We start from the raw sequence: 16,150 nt of genomic DNA, 5'->3' as shown, positions 1-16,150 counted from the left end.
GTCTAGCCTCAAGTCCCACCCTCTCCTGTATTCACGGATGCACCACCCCTTAAGGATTCCCAGTGGGCTGTGCCATTTGGAACTGTGTCTTTGCTCAATCTGCTCCTGTTGCCTGGGATGCCTGTCTCCCTCCTCCCTTCCAATCTCTTCTTAGAAAATTCCTACACATCCTTTAGGATTCGGTCTAGTTATCATCACCTCTTCTATGAAGCCTTCCCTGATGTTCCTATGTTCCTATGATGAAACTTCTTGTGGCTCCCCAAATATCTCTATTATAATTCATTCCATGTTATGGCCCCTCTTTACATATCTGTTTCCTTAAGTGGAATTTAAGCCCCAAAAGAATAGAGACCATTTTTGCTTAAAAAGTTTTTTTCTACTGTCTCCAGTGCTTAGTATAATAGCCGTAACAGAGTAAGAACTTAATAAATATTTATCACGTAAGTGAGTTAATGGATGGATGGAGAGATTGGTACTGCTTGTGTTAGACTACCCATCTCTTAAACAGTTAGCCATCAGTCATCTTCCACAGTGCAGGTAGCTCATAGATTAGTGGAAAGAAGTTTCACTCTCCCACCTTTAAGTTCCCAATGTATTTCAAAGTCAGGGAAAGGAAATGATGACAAGAACAGGAGAAGATGCATTATATCTTTGTATGGCATTTTCCTTGCAGGGCATTAGTCCTTATAGAGTGGGCAGCTGACAATGTCACGTTCCTCACAAGTAAGGTCCTGCCAATTGATAACAACAAAACAAAACAAAACAAAACAAAAACAAAACAAAAAACACACCCCAAATCTTACTGAGCCTTTGCTGCTTTGTTTTTAAACATATTTTGCCATTTACAAATGATTTGTCAATCACTAGCAATCTGTACACTCCCCTTTAAGGCATAGCCAAGGTCCTGTGTAATCAGAACATACTTCTAGAGGCCTCTTGCGGTGCCAGAAGTTGATCCTGTACATGCAGACTTGTAAAGAGGTCTGTGAAGTCCCTGGGAGGGGCTGGAGTGGTCAGGGAGTAAGGGTACTTGGGACAGAGGCTATTTATTAATAGGGAAGTTTGAAAATATTTTCAACAATGTTGTGATCATACAAAAGCATAATAACAAATCTACTTATTTTAATATTTATTTTTTATTTTTGAAAGAGAGAGAGAGAGAGAGAGAGAGCATGTGCTAGTGAGGGAGGGGCAGAGAGAGAGAGGGAGAGAGAGAATCCCAAGCAGGCTCCACATTGTCAGCAGAGCCAACACAGGGCTCAATCTCATAACCGTGAGATCATGACCTGAGTTGAAATCAAGAGTTATAAAAAAAAAAAAAAAAAAAAAAAAAAAGAAATCAAGAGTTATATGTTTAAACAACTGAGCCACGCAGGGGCTCCATAGTCCTACCTTATGTATTTATTTATTTTTTTAAATTTTTTTTTAAATGTTTTTATTTATTTTTGAGACAGAGAGAGACAGAGCATGAGCAGGGGAGGGGCAGAGAGAGAGGGAGACACAGAATCTGAAGCAGGCTCCAGGCTCTGAGCTGTCAGCACAGAGCCCAACGCGGGGCTCGAACTCACGGAGTATAAGATCATGACCTGAGCTGAAGTCGGCCACTTAACCAACTAAGCCACCCAGGCGCCCTCCATAGTCCTACTTTAAAAGAACATTAATCAACATCAAGGTTGCTGGTTTCTTTTTTTTTTTTAATGTTTTTATTTATTTTTGACAGAGAGAGAGAGAGAGTCAGAGCACGAGTTGGGGAGGGGCAGAGAGAGAGGGAGACAGATTCTGAAGCAGGCTCCAGGCTCTGAGCTGTCAGCACAGAGCTCAATGTGGGGCTAGAACTCATGAACCATGAGATCATGACCTGAGCTGAAGTCTGATGCTTTACCGACTGAGTCACCCAGGCGCCCCAAAGTTGCTGGTTTCTTAAACAAAACTCATCAGCAGCAAGACCTTACCTTCAGCAGGGAGGAGAAAGCAGCCAGTTCTTAGGTATCTCTGGGCACTCATGTCTCCCAACTCCAGCTTCTCAGATTCCTGGAGAGGCTGTCTCCCCACAGACCACACCTTGAGTCTGATTTAATACTCTTTACTTTCATGATTCTGATATGTCTATAATCACAAATCCATTTCCCTGAGATGGGACTTCCAATCCTTGGTTGGGATTATTCATCAGAATGAACTACAGAAATTGTTTGCTTGCAGACCCACCCCAAATGCAGAATGGGGCAGCAGAGAGAGGAAGAGGGTCCAAGAGGGAATCATGACTATCTTTGTGGTGGATGGTAAATTGTAAGGCTCATGGGGCATACATGGGAAAAATCTTTATTCATAATAAAGCTAAAATTATTAGCTGTACTTCTTGAGTACTTCTTTACTTCTAGAGTAAAGGCCAGAAACAGTGCTACCCACTTACCAATTGTCATTTCCAAGCAACACACAACACTCCAATGTAGGTGTTTGTAGGTACTTCTGTTTGGTAGGTGAGAAACACATTCAGAGAAGTTGAACTTGTCCTTCAGATGTGTGCATAATTGCCTTTGCTATGTGTTCCCATAGGTTCTGAACTTCCCCTGTCCAAACAGTGCAGTTTACTGATTTTTCCTGTTGTCTGTCTTATCCATTACATTCTCAGCACTGTGAGGGCTGAATCCATTCCCATTTTACTTGTTATATGTCATACCCAGGAGTAGACACATAGTAGATAAATGTTTTTTGAGATGGAGGGAGATGGATAGGAAGGAAGGGAGGGAGGCAGCGAGGCAGCCGGGAAGCCTAAATGTACTCAGCTAATAAGTAAGGCTGACTGGCCTTCAGCCTTCTCCTATAAGCCCATGGTTCATAGGTCAGGTTGGGGAGGTGGAAGGAGACTGTCCATTTGTTTTTTTCTGGATAAAGAGACAACCACACAAAACCATCTATTCCCAGGGGCCATAGCAGGACCTTCTGAGGATGTCTGTGGTTGTTCTTTTCTACTCCTGCTTCTCTATCTTGTTCCTGAGATGGCCCCTCTTTTTCTCAATTCTTTTGTTATTTCCTTGACCTATGCAAAACTTGCGTTCAAGAGACATTTAGTAAATATTTAATCATTGATTCATTCAATCTTTGTGCAACTCCAGGATAGCACAGTTCAATTATGGCACCTGACAAAGCCCTCTTTCTTGACTTATTGACTTGCTTCCAAGAGAATTAAATATTGGTTTTACAGCACACATGTGGAAATACCATCCACCGTTGTTGAACCTCTCTGTAAATAGACTCACCCAGGTCTATCTGGAATGGCATTTAGGACTGTTTAAAAACCATCCAGAATAACATGGAGGGGGGCTTCTAGGAAAGCAAACGTGGAGTTGGGATAACACACTTAGCGATCCCATGAGGGCATAGTTGTGAGAAGCAGACTTCAGAAATTCTTCACTCCTTTCTCAAGGGACCACCTACTACAATATGTCTCCTGCCTGGCTGCATATTTGAATCACTGGTGTCTTAAAATATAGGCTTTATTATTTAGATACGGCAAGGTCAACAGATCAGGAGACAACTGCTCTTGAGAAGATAGTTTGGTGTACTCCTAGATCCCAAGAGGAGGGGGCACATTATGCCCTGGTGGCTCTGGGGGCTCACTGGGAAGCACCAGGTTTAGTCAGGAGAAAGGCAGTGAAGTGGGGGGAACAGTGGAGTGGGCAGTGAAGTGGGCAAGAACTTTTACTGTGACTTCTGCAGGAGGGTACAACTAGGGTAGGCAGATTTAGGATTGGCTAGTTTGAATAATTTCAGTGGGCTCTGGGGCAAAAGTCCCTAGCTGTCCTTAGTTGTCTGGTACCTGGTCCTGAAGTGATTAGGGCAGATGGGTAGTGGCCCAAATGTGAGAAACCGTGAAGAAAGTAGTATAAGGGTATAGGGTGGGATTGGTTAGTTTGCATAGGAAAGGTCCGCTCTTTAGTAAGTTGCTATCTCTAGGAACTAGTTTACCTTGGGAGGGGCATTCCCTCCAGGATCAGCAAGTCTCTGGGGGTCAAAGCATCAGAAAATGAAAGACATGGTTAATATAACTCATTGGGGGAGGGACACTATTAAAAAGTTGTGATGCTTGAGCCTTATCTTCTAGAGATTATGATGGAATGGGTCTAGGAGAGAGCCTGGGAATTGGTATTTTTTAAAGGTCCACTGGTGATTCTAATGTGCAGCTAAGGTTGTGATCCACAGCCAGCACTGTGGATGCTGAGGTCCTCCTGAGGTCCATATGGCTTCATTAACTAAGGAACGTGTTCTTTGCATAGTTTACCAAGTTTGCCACAGACCATGGATGCCTGAGAACTAGTTAATCAAACTCATTTTAAAATAGTGACCTTTATCTTTCATTTCAGGCCTGCAACCAGGGAGACCTTCCATTCTCCTCCACCTATTCCACCCAGAGGTCGCTGATTCCACCTCCTAAAACCTGCCTACTTCGGGACTTTGAGACCTGCAGTTTCAGCCTGTTAATGATGTCTTCGTGTTGAGTATGATGGCATGAGTATTGACCTTAAGACCTACTCTCATGGCTGATATTGTTGTGGCCCTGCTGGTTTGGGCTTTCCTTGAAGAAGATATTATTAAGGCATGAAGAAGTGAAAAACTGAGGACTTTATTCACCATCACCAAGTATATTGATCCACATCCTTCTTTGCCAAAAGGATAAAGACTTAATGGGAATACTTACCTCTAATTTGGCACGTCAGAAGCCTGAAAAGATTGATCAGAAATGTACTTTATGAGTGATTTTACTGAAATGCACTTATATTAGGCCTTACTTATTTGCTAGTCCAGCATAACTTCTAGAAGTGGTTATGATTTAAGACTTACAGTTTTCAAGTAAGAAGATATGTCCTGACTTTTAAATAGTTCTTCAACTTTTCTGTAGATTCAGGAGGGTGTCTAAATGTTGGAGCTGGTCACACAAGACAAACCGAAAATGACTTTAGAGAGGGATTAGTCCTAATTCCTTGTATGTGGAATACAAATCTGAGGTTCCACAGAAGTCCGGAACCATCTCTAGATAGCCAGTCACTCTCCCTCAAGAAATGCCCGCATGTAGAAATTCAGTCACTGACTGTTGACCTTCCAGAAATATCCTTCCTCCATATCTCCCGGGCATGGGACTATCAAGTTGTTTTTTTGTTTTTTTTTCAATTTGGGCACTTATACTTCACTATGCTTTCAAAACAGTGATGTTACCAAGGAACATCTATAAATGGTTGGGAACCGGAAGCTTGGGATGCCAGCGACCCCATTTATTGTTCTGCAGTCTTTATAGATCTTATAAGTTCAGGTCATAAGGAGAGAGAAGGATCCTTGACTTTTTCTCTGCCAAGAGGTTAGAAGAGAAAGGAAGAATGTAAAATCGAAACAGTTATATATTTTCTTATAAATGTAATATTACCACTAGGCTTAGGAAATCTGTGCAGAGAATAGAGAGCCATTAGTATATCATGATTGTCATATGTCATTAATATGTGATTAATTTTGAGTCACTGGCACAGAAATCTACCTTCAAAGCACAGATCCTTAATTTGATACTTAAACACACAGTAAAATTAGTATCAGACACATTTCTTTAAAAAATATCAGAAATCTGGTGATTTTTCATGAAATATATTCTTTGTCCCACACAGACATATATAAGCCACACTATTAATGATCTATTTAATTACAGTTTTGTTGTATCCTTTTCTAATGATTCAAGGTTCTTTTTCAATTTCATTCATCAGTCCAGCAAACGAGGACTCTTGTTGGAGTTCATAGCTTCTGGGTCGTGGGTCTTTTTTCTGACATAAAATACACTATTGGCCGTGGCCATTAAGACAGTCTTTGTGCAAATCACTTATCACAATGCCTGGCACATAGTAGCCATTCTGCAGTGGTCCCTTTACTCTCCTTGTCACTTATTTGGGAGAAAGAGGGTAATGTGGGATAAAAGGAGAACAAGAAATTGTAATTTTGGTATTGTTGTCTTTTCTCTTATTTATAGGTGGTCTCTTAAGCACACTTGGCTTTGATAAAAGCTACACTTTTTTATATTCAATATCTCTAAGCTCCCTCTTGGATTGCCAAATTTAGATTTTTATAATTCTCTAATAAGCATTTTGATCAATAACATGACAGAACTTACTGCCAGCTAATGGTGTTAGCATCTTTGTGTGCACATCACTGTTTGTGCAATATTGGAATATTTTATTACATTTTATTCTTCTGTGAAAGTAAATGGAAAACATAAAATTGAAAGTGCTGATTAGAAACTTGGGTCTGATAAATATGACACACTTGAGACACGGGTGGAAATGGTCCAGAGTTCATTGCACATCTGAACTGCTCCATGTTATCAAAGAATGTCTCTAATGTTGATGTGAAATTCTGCATTTTTTAGAAACAGTACTACCCATTATGACGTGAATTTATTCACCTTCCATACTCAACATTTATACACATTTTTAGGAATATGTTATGTAACAAAATCATGGGTTCCAATACAGTGAGGATCAGAAACTAGACTGTAACTAGGTATCCAAAGAGACTGTTAAAAAGCTCTCTGTGTGATGCTTTGGGAGACAACTCAGCTGCCACCATCCTTCCCCAAGATTTTATGAGCTGGTTCAATAGACAGGGAAGCTATTAGTCATATTCACTGCCATTGCTTCTCCTTCTAACTGTGCAAAGTATGCTGTCATCCAGTTCCTAGGCTAGTATTCTTCCTTCATCTTGTATTAAAACCTGAGAGCAGGTAACCCAACAATATAAGCAACAAAGCATGAAGAATGAAAGATTATGAACAAGAGGTTGGTGTTGCAATCAAATCATTTAACTTGACGTATTTAATGATGTGAATAATCCCTAATGCTTGGCCATAATTAGGCAAAGTGATAGGATGTAAATTACTTCAATGAGTAGTTTTACAAGTCGAACTAAGTACCTACTCTTCATCTCTATTTTTCTGGCTTTGTTGCTAAAAAAGAGAGGTTTTAGCCTATCCTATATCACCTCAGTAGTTGGGATTTTTAGATCCCTCTCCCATACGCACCAGAAAAGAAGATGGTTTTCTGTGCTCCTCTGTCAAAGAATAGTGTATGGTTTTGCAGCTGGTTGGCTGAGGAAGCATTAATACCGACTCATTTGAGTCTGAGAACCAAATGTTTTAAGTGATTGCTTCCTGAAGAAAGAACTTCGAACAATTATAAAGTTTTCCGGTGATTAAAACGTTTCAAGCAAAAACAGAAAAGATAGAGGTGCAAAGTGATAAATAGCAATGGAAGGACTGGCCCACCCCAGAAGTCAATACTAGAAAGACAACATAACAAAGTAGAAAGAAGGAATACACTTTCAAAGAAAAGGTGATCTGAAACCGGCCACTGTACACAGAAGGCAGGGAGAGTGAAGAAAGAGGCAGACCACTCCAGGTTGATAGAGTAGCAGTTTTTTTTGTTTTTTTTTTTTAATTTTTTTTTCAACATTTATTTATTTTTGGGACAGAGAGAGACAGAGCATGAACGGGGGAGGGGCAGAGAGAGAGGGAGACACAGAATCGGAAACAGGCTCCAGGCTCTGAGCCATCAGCCCAGAGCCTGACGCGGGGCTCGAACTCACGGACTGCGAGATCGTGACCTGGCTGAAGTCGGACGCCCAACCGACTGCGCCACCCAGGCGCCCCGATAGGGTAGCAGTTTTAATAAGCAAGGAAATTTACATACAAGGCTTGTCCTGGGTGGTCATAAGGCAAGTAGATCTTCCTCACCTGCCTGCGAGAATCTTAAAAGTTCATATAGAGACGCCTTAACTGGGTACAGTCACATATACTGTCCAGATGATCTCAACAACACCTTACTCACTCAAGGCTATGTCCTTGGAATGGCTCCCACTTTGGGAATGGTGGGCGGAGTACATATTCCAAAAACAGGGAAGGGGGTGAGGATCCTCAAATAGCCAGGGTTCAGGCTGGCTCGAGGGCCAATTAGCAGTCAGATCCTCTCAGTTACCTTCTCCAACAGTAGCTGAGGTTGGAAGTCAGAAGATATGTTATTTATAGAGCACGATTTTTGAAGATCATGTTTATCAAGAATGAGAATAAAGATGGAAATTGTGGGTTTCTGGGTCATTTACTAGTCATAAGCCCTTTCACCAACTGAGTCTTATTAGGACTACCACAAAAAAGACTGTATAGCCATGGCGGGGGGGGGGGGTAGGTATTTCCTTTCACTAGCATGTTTTCTCCCATGCCTTTTGGTGTCAGGGAATGAGGTCACTAATCAGGATGCAGAAACTGGTGCAATAAGATACATCAGTGTTTTTCACTCTCCAGTCTACCAGAACAGCCCTGATTTGGGTGATGCCCCTGAGTTCTATTTTTTAGCTTTGAGGTCATCAGTTTCCAAAGATATTTGAAGCTACAGTCCCCCCCCCCCCCAGCCTATTATTTAACTCTTATTCCTTCTTTCTATACCTATCATCAGACTTCTATCACCTAAAGCCATTTATCATCATATCCTAGTGCCTCCTGGAATTCCTGGCACATAGTAGATGCTTGATAAATAGTTGTTGAGTTAATGACCCTACATGCTCTTCCCTCCATTAAAGTTTTCCAAATTCTCCACCAAAATAGGGTTTCCTCTTTTCTATTTGCCCATTGCTTTTACTGCCTCTTGAACATTTGCACAGTTGGTCACATTTTGTGCAGTTCTGTTTTTTACACTGTCATGCCTATTCTCTGTTGTGTGTGTAATTTCCTGGTTTTAAGTCTACACTCCCTAAATGATTGCTTTTACTTTTTCTTGTGTCCTCCCCACCCCTAAGTAATTGCCATCCCAGTGCTCCCCACAACACCTAGCAAATGCTCACTGCCTCAGATCTGTGGAGGCTGGTGATGGATGTTTAAGCAAGGAACTACTCATCCTTCTTAATTCAACACTTACACTGCTTGTTCTTCAATTGCACATCATCACTTGATTCAAAAGCAGTGATTATTCATTCACAGAGCATTTACTGAGCTTTCACTATGAGTAAGTCACTGTGCTAGGTGCTCTAGGGGATATACAAAGATGTATAAGACGCCCCCTCCGATTTCTATAGCAATCACTGGTGTAGGATTCATTCAGCAATTAATCATGTACTGCCTTGTGATGTCTTTTAGACTGGCTAGAAAATATTGTGTAAATCCTCTATGCTATTTGGCTTTTCACTTATTAATGTCTTCATTTGTTCATTCAGCAAATAGTTTGAATGTATATGATGTGACAATGACTATTCCAGCAGCTGGGACAGATACAAAGATGAAAAAATGATAGTCCTTGCCATCAAAAAAGCTCAGAATGTATTACAGAAGAGGAGATGAAAGATGGTAACTATGACATAACATGCCTAATGCTTTTGGAATCCTGAAGAAGGGGTGCTCAGCTTTCCCAGGGTGTCATGCAAGGTTTCACTGAAGAGGTGATCATTCAATTAGCCCTGGAAGGAGAGTATCTAATCGTCCACTTATTTGCATTCTAGACAAAGGTACAAGTATAAAAAAAAAAAAAAAGGTATATTTGGGAAATATAGGAATGAAGCCAGGGCATAGAGATTGGTAGAAGGTAAAGTTGGTATCTGATAATCTGGGGTCTGTGCAGCTGCATGTTGACAGGGCTCTCCTTTAGCAAGAAACTTTTCCCAATGACATGGGAATAGCACATGGCCATTGTAAAAACCATCCAAATATTTACAGGCATGTACAAAGAAGAAACTGAACCTGGTGTCAATGGTTTGAATTACGATCTTTCAGATCGTTTGCTATGGGTAGACTAATATAGTACCATTTAAAATGGGATTATATTCTGTCAACTTTTTCTATTTAAAAGTATCTGTTAATATCATTGCATGCCAGTACAAACAGGCCTATTTCAGTTTTAGAAATGGTTGTACAGATAGAAGTCCATTAGTAGTAAGATTCTGGAACAAAACTGGTTGGAACTGCTCTTTCAGCAAGCCACTTAACTTCTCTGTGCTTCAGTTATCATACTTGTAAGATGAACACACCAAGAGTGCCTTTTCATAGGGTTTTGGTGAAGATTAAGAGTCAACACGTGTAAAGTGCTCGGAACAGTGCCTGGGAGTTGAAAATTTTAGCTCTGATTCCATGATTTATTTAAACAATATTTAAGGAGTGTTCTAAACAAGAGCGTGATATAATCAGGTTTCTTTTTAGAAAGATCACTCTGGCACCTGTTGGGGAGGATAAATAGGGAAGATTGGTGGCAGGGATCCTGTTAGGCTGTTGCAATATGTAGTCAGATGGAGATTAGCTGTTACTGGCATAAGAAAGGAAAAATAAGTTTTTGAGACATTTCTAAGATACCAAATGCTAACACTCGTTGACTGCTGATGGCTGAAAGATAGAGACATCCGACTAAACTTCCAGCTTTTTGGCTCAGAGGACTGTGTAGATGGTGGATCCATATTCCTAGGACGAGCAATTTTTTAGTTCCTACTACAGGTCTGGCACTGGTCTAGGCACAGAAACTAGGGCGGCGGCGCACAGGTTCCCTGCTTACAAAAGGACTCAGATTCCAGGAGGTGTTTATGTCTGTGGACGGGACACCAACAATATAAGTGGGCAGATAAATGAACAAGAATTTCAACAAGATTGAAATAGTAGGGGCCCGACAAATATGAAGTGACTCTAAAACACTTATCTACCCCTGTCCAACAATCCCCCAAGATGATGATGAGGGGAGCGCGTGAGTCATTCAATTCACGGCGGGGCACGGGAGCCTTGCAAGGGGTATCTTAACGGATTCCAAGCTCCAGAGGCTGCGGGTCGCACCCCATTTCACAGCCGAAGAAAACGAGGCCAGGAAAACTTAAAACGTTTTGGCCAAGGTCACACGGCTTCCAGCGCCGGGACGCGGCCGGGAGCGGCCCGAGGAGCGCGTCCAGCACCCGCGAGGGGCGCCAGGCCGAGGCCGTGAGTGCGCGCCACCGCTGCCGAGGCCCAACGGAGGCCGGCCCGGAGGTCCGAGCGGGCCGGGCGACCCGGTGGCGCGCGAGGTGACCGAAGATGTGGCCCTCGGAGGCCGCAACTCGCGCCTCCCGGGTGGGGCGCCCGGCAGCGGTTGCGGCCCCGCGTCGCGAGGCACTTCCGGCGTGTGCCGGGGTGGCCGGATGACGTGGCTGAGTCAGAGGAAGAGGCTGAGAGGCGCCGGGGGGCGGGGGAGGCTCGGGAGCGGGCGGTGACGGCGGCGGCGCGGAGGAGCCAGCGGCTGGGCCCGGGCCCCGTGCGTCTGTCCGCGCCCCGTGGATGCTAATCGGCCGCGGCGAAGGCGGAGGCGGAGGCGGCGGCGGCGGAGGAGGAGTCGGTGGGCCGGCGCCGGGCCGGTGGGAGCGCGGAGGATGAGGCCGCTGCCGGGCGCTCCCGGCGTGGCGGCGGCCGCCGCGCTGTTGCTGCTGCTGTTGCTGCCCCGGGCCCGGGCGGACGAGCACGAGCACACGGTGAGAGGGGCCCCCGGCCGGCGCGGCCGCTCTCGGCCTGCCGACCCGACCCGCCGCCCCGTCCGGCTCGGCGCGGCCTGGAGGGCTGGGCGGCCCGGTAGAGCCCCGCGGCCGCCGAGGGCGCCTTCCGGTTGGGCCTGGTGGAGCAGGAACCCCGGGAGCTGGGAGGAGGCGTTTGTGTGCGCTTCCCGGGCAAGACTCCGTTCCCGAGTGCCTCTGCCTCCTTCCCCTACCCGCACCTAAATGGCGCCAAGCTCTGAGGTCTGGGGGTCTGGGAGGGAGCGTGGTGAGGGTCGGCGCTCACTTTCCCGGGGAGGGGCGCGGGCTGCGGGGCTCGGGGCTGGTGCCCCCAGGGAGGGGAGCTGTGCTCTGGCTACTGGGGTCTGCGACACAGCGGAAGATGGATGCGTTACGATTACCCGTCATACACCGACCAGGAAATATCCACCACTTTTATGGTCCTCACCAGCCTTTATTTTCTCTCTTGCCCAAACCGGATGAAAACCCTGGCGTGGGGACAGCATTGATAAACTTGGGGTGAAGAGCAGGTTACACGTGTACACGCGGGCACTCAGTCTACACGCACTCAGTTCTGGGCCTTTCTTGTAACTTTCTGCTCACCCTTCTAGCCCCTGGATGAGGCTCCCATCCCGGTGGTCTCCAGGCAGCTTCTGGCTGTAAGGGTCTTGAGTTTCCCGTGCTTCCTGTAGGCCGGGGATAGTCCCTTTTGCATTTGGCTTAAAATTGGTTGGCTGTTTATTTAACTGGCTTTTTCACATCAAAGCGTGGATGTTAACGACTCTAAAACTGACTTTCACTTAGGGCTGTAACTCGATGGTTTTCAGAGTGGTAGCTGTGAGCCACGCAGGAAGTCTTGTAAATAGAGATGTTGCTTAGGGAGTAATTTTTTTTTTTTTTTTTTAATTCTGTAACTCAGTAATGACATGATTTTGCGTGAGAGGTTGTGTATGTCCTAAATCTGAAAGATTTGGGGGGAATCTTCTGTCATTTCTGATAAGTGAGGAAGTGAAGCAATCATTCTTAAAATATTCAGTGGACCGTCCTTTAGATTTTATTTGTAATTAACCACACTTCTTTTCTCTGGTTGCTGGATTGGCTGAGCTTTTAATTTAGCTAATGAAAGCGCTAAGCTTTTGGCTATTTTACCTTCAGTCACAGCCAGAAACTTCCTGTATTTTTTTTTTTTTTTTTAGAGACCCACATCTGAAATCATTGACATGTTTTTGTGTTTTATTTGTGACTTCACCTTAAGATAATTTGTTCACAGTTTAAACAGTTAAATTGAAAAACTGTTTCCTGTCATTTTCTCTGTCAGGTAACATATTGAAGTGTAAGAACTGTTCATTTGCAGTGGGCATCCTTTTAGTCAATTGTACTGTCACTAATATTTTTCCAATTTTTTGAACACTTAAGGAAAGTTACCAAATAAAAACTCAAAACTCTCTCTTAACTATAGTTCCACGGTACCGGCATACAAATTTAAGATGAGTATCCTCCTCTTTGATCTTGTGTTTTATATAAACTGCTATAAATAGGGAAAACTTAATTAAAATTTCACAAATTGGAGGTATATAAAAAGGCCTGAGTTTAATTTGCAGATTTAAAATGCAAATACAAATTTCATTGAAATTTCATTGCGGAGAATTCAATTTTTTATGCCAGTAATTGAATATAAAATATATGAGAAAAGGTTTTTGAGAGGACATAGTATGTGTGAGATAATTGCTGGACAAAAAATTTAGAATCTACTTCATTTTATTCATATCTACATTGAATTGGTCTCACTTGGTTACCTGTTATTAATATACATTATTTAAAAAGCAAAAAGGGTATAGGAAGACTAGCACTAAGCTATAAGTATAGAATTTAGATAAGTGTCTTTTTTTTTTGGCTATTAGCCAAAATTTTTATTTTTCTTAAGTGTCTTGAAAATATTTCTTGAAACTGGTCATTCACCTTAACCAGATAAAAATACGGGAAAAGTTATAGTCAAGTGAATTTTTTTTCCCACCAAGAAGGCAGAAGTAGGTAGTAAGAGAGAATGATACTGAAGGAAGAGAAAAATTGCCAAGGGAAGGTTGCTGAGTAGCTGTGTAATAAAAATTTGTGGGACTGAATTATTAATTAAAGAGCAATTTTCAGAAGTTAAAGTTTGCCCTTTAGGTTAGCTTTCTGTGAAGACAATTTCCAGGTAGGAATAATAATTAATAGGACTTTTGTGGCAACAATGTGTGAGGCACTATTTTAAGTACTTTACGTATATTAACTCTTACTTTAAATATAAATAATCATGTGAGGAAGATCCTATTATACCCTTTTTATAGATGAGTATACCAGCATCAGAGAGTTTAAGTTACTTGTCTGAGACCACACAGCCAGTGGGGATGGAGGTAGGATTTTAGCTCAGGCAGTGTAAATTAATCATCCTCTACACTATTAGGGGATATACTCTGCAGCCCTTTATCCTAAAAATAGGACAGACACTTGGTATTAAATTGAGTAGTTGTCTGTATTGATAGTAGTTTTAGCTGCTTAAAGAAATTTTTGTGTAAGTCTAACTCCATAATGGGTTGTTACTGAGGAGATGTTTGCTTAGCATTAGGAAAAGTTTTCAATTAGCAATAATCGCGCCTCGGATAAACCTCATTGGCTACGATACTGCCACTGCGCAAAGCTATGTTTGCTTAGCATTAAAGGGAGATAAGGTCCCCTTAACGGGCATTTGACCTGTGCAGTCAGTAACTTGTGCAAGCATGTGGATACTGTGCTTGCTTTGATGCTCTGCCGTTACTATCCAGAAATTTTTAAAAAATATTTATTTGGGGTGCCTGGGTGCCTCATTTGGTTGAGCATCCGATTCTTGATTTTGGCTCAGGTCATGATTTCACATTCGTGGGATTGAGCCCCACGTTGGGCTCTGCGCTGACAGCTTGGAGCCTGTTTGGGATTCTCTCTTTCCCTCTCTCTGCTCCTCCCCTGCTCAGGCATGCGCTTGCTCTCAAAAGAAATGAATAAATATTTTTAAAAAATGAAAAAAAAAAACCCTAAGTGTTTTATTTATTTTTATTAAAGTTTATTTTTAACTTTTGAGAGAGAGAGAGACAGAGAGTGAGTGGGGGAGGAGTAGACAGAGAGGGAGACACAGAATTTGAAGCAGGCTCCGGGCTCTGAGCTGTCAGCACAGAGTCGGATGGGGGGGGGGCTCGAACTCACGACCTGTGAGATCCTGACCCAAGCCGGTTAGACAACCGACTGAGCCACCCAGGTGCCCCTATTTATTTTTGACAGAAAGTGCGAAAACTTTCTGCACGGGTGGGGCAGAGAGAAGGAGAATCACAAGCAGGCTCCTCACTGTCAGCGCAGAGCCTGATGCGAAGCTTAAACTCAAAAACGATGAGATCATGATCTGAGTTGAAATCAAGAGTTGGATGCTTACCCAACCGAGCTACCCAGATGCCCCACCATCTAGAAATTTTTGATAATTTTTTTAAAGCAATCTCTACATCTAACATGGGGCTCAAACTCACGACCCCAAGATTAAGAGTCACATGTTCCACCAACTGAGCCAGCCAGGCACCCCTTAATAAGTTTTGAACAAGGAGACCTGCGTTTTTATTTTGTCCTGGGCCCCACTAGTTATATAGCTGGTCTTAGGAAGGGGTAACTAGTTTATATAGTTTCACAAAGCCTCTTATTTCTCGTTTTACCTACTAAATTAGGATTCAGCTGACTATTTGTCATGTTATTTTTTAAGTGCTTATTTATGCAGAGTCCTTTTAATATTCTCATAAGAATAATGAGAAGGAAATGTGCTGTTGACTTGTAAAGTATGTACACATCTAGAATATATAAAGATGTGTCCTTTCAGTTTTCTAAAGTTGAATCATATATGCAGCGCATACTGTTTGGAATGAAAAATTAAAGAAAACTTCCCTGAAAGGCACTTAATATGTGATTCAAGGATTATAAAAAGGACTTTTCAGAGTGAGTGAAGGATGTATAAGGTGTGGTTTGTGCTTATTTTGTTTTCTGAAACCAAGAGGACTTGGAAAGGTCTATAGTTAGAGTACCATGTCTCCCCAGATTCCAAAGGACTCTGTTAAAAATATTTCAGATTGCGAACTAGAATTTTAGAACTGGAAAGATTTGAGATCATTTAATCCAACACACTCATTTTCCTAAGGCCTGAAGAGGCCTAGTGACTCTCTAGTTCTTCCTTTTTCTACCTATCTTGTAAGTAAAATTTCCACAGGAATAATATGTAAAGATGTCAGCACCAAAAACCAATAATGAAGGGCACAAGAATCTCAATGCATTTTATGGTTTATACTGTAGCCTTGAAATTTTATGGGTTCTGTTTCCTCAGGATCACAAAGTCAGGTTTTTTGTTTTTGTTTGTTGTCTGTTACATACCCAGGCTCTGTGCTTGGCACAGTGGCATTTAATCAGTGCTTGTTGAGTGACTTGAATGATGAGGGAGCTGCTAGAGACAAGAAATATGCAGTGTTGGAAGCATGAAACCCATTGCTTAAAGCACAGTGAACAAATCCAGACCATTGTTCATGTAGGATGCATGGTCTTTGGGATGCTGTTATGACTTAGTGGCCCTAACTAATCTAAAATCGCATTTCTTTGTGGC

At 42.6% G+C, this 16,150-nt stretch overlaps 2 protein-coding genes and 1 pseudogene across 2 annotated transcripts in view; 2 read left to right on the top strand and 1 right to left on the bottom strand.

Moving 5' to 3' along the window:
* Nucleotides 1-6,272, top strand: part of PIK3AP1 (phosphoinositide-3-kinase adaptor protein 1) — a 117,870-nt gene extending 111,598 nt beyond the window's left edge. Inside the window, exon 17 of the mRNA XM_042908657.1 lies at nucleotides 4,362-6,272. Coding sequence (XP_042764591.1) covers nucleotides 4,362-4,419 — 58 coding nt within the window. The 3' untranslated portion in view covers nucleotides 4,420-6,272. The remainder of the gene's footprint in view (nucleotides 1-4,361) is intronic.
* A 4,937-nt stretch (nucleotides 6,273-11,209) lies between these two features.
* TM9SF3 (transmembrane 9 superfamily member 3) overlaps nucleotides 11,210-16,150 on the top strand; it is a 68,948-nt gene continuing 64,007 nt past the window's right edge. Inside the window, exon 1 of the mRNA XM_042909412.1 lies at nucleotides 11,210-11,490. Coding sequence (XP_042765346.1) covers nucleotides 11,392-11,490 — 99 coding nt within the window. The 5' untranslated portion in view covers nucleotides 11,210-11,391. The remainder of the gene's footprint in view (nucleotides 11,491-16,150) is intronic.
* Nucleotides 14,031-14,187, bottom strand: LOC122202844 (annotated as a pseudogene).

This window comes from Panthera leo, chromosome D2 (assembly GCF_018350215.1).
Source record: "Panthera leo isolate Ple1 chromosome D2, P.leo_Ple1_pat1.1, whole genome shotgun sequence".
Classification (NCBI taxonomy): Eukaryota; Metazoa; Chordata; class Mammalia; order Carnivora; family Felidae; genus Panthera; species Panthera leo.
This window is presented reverse-complemented; position numbering and strand designations above follow the sequence as displayed.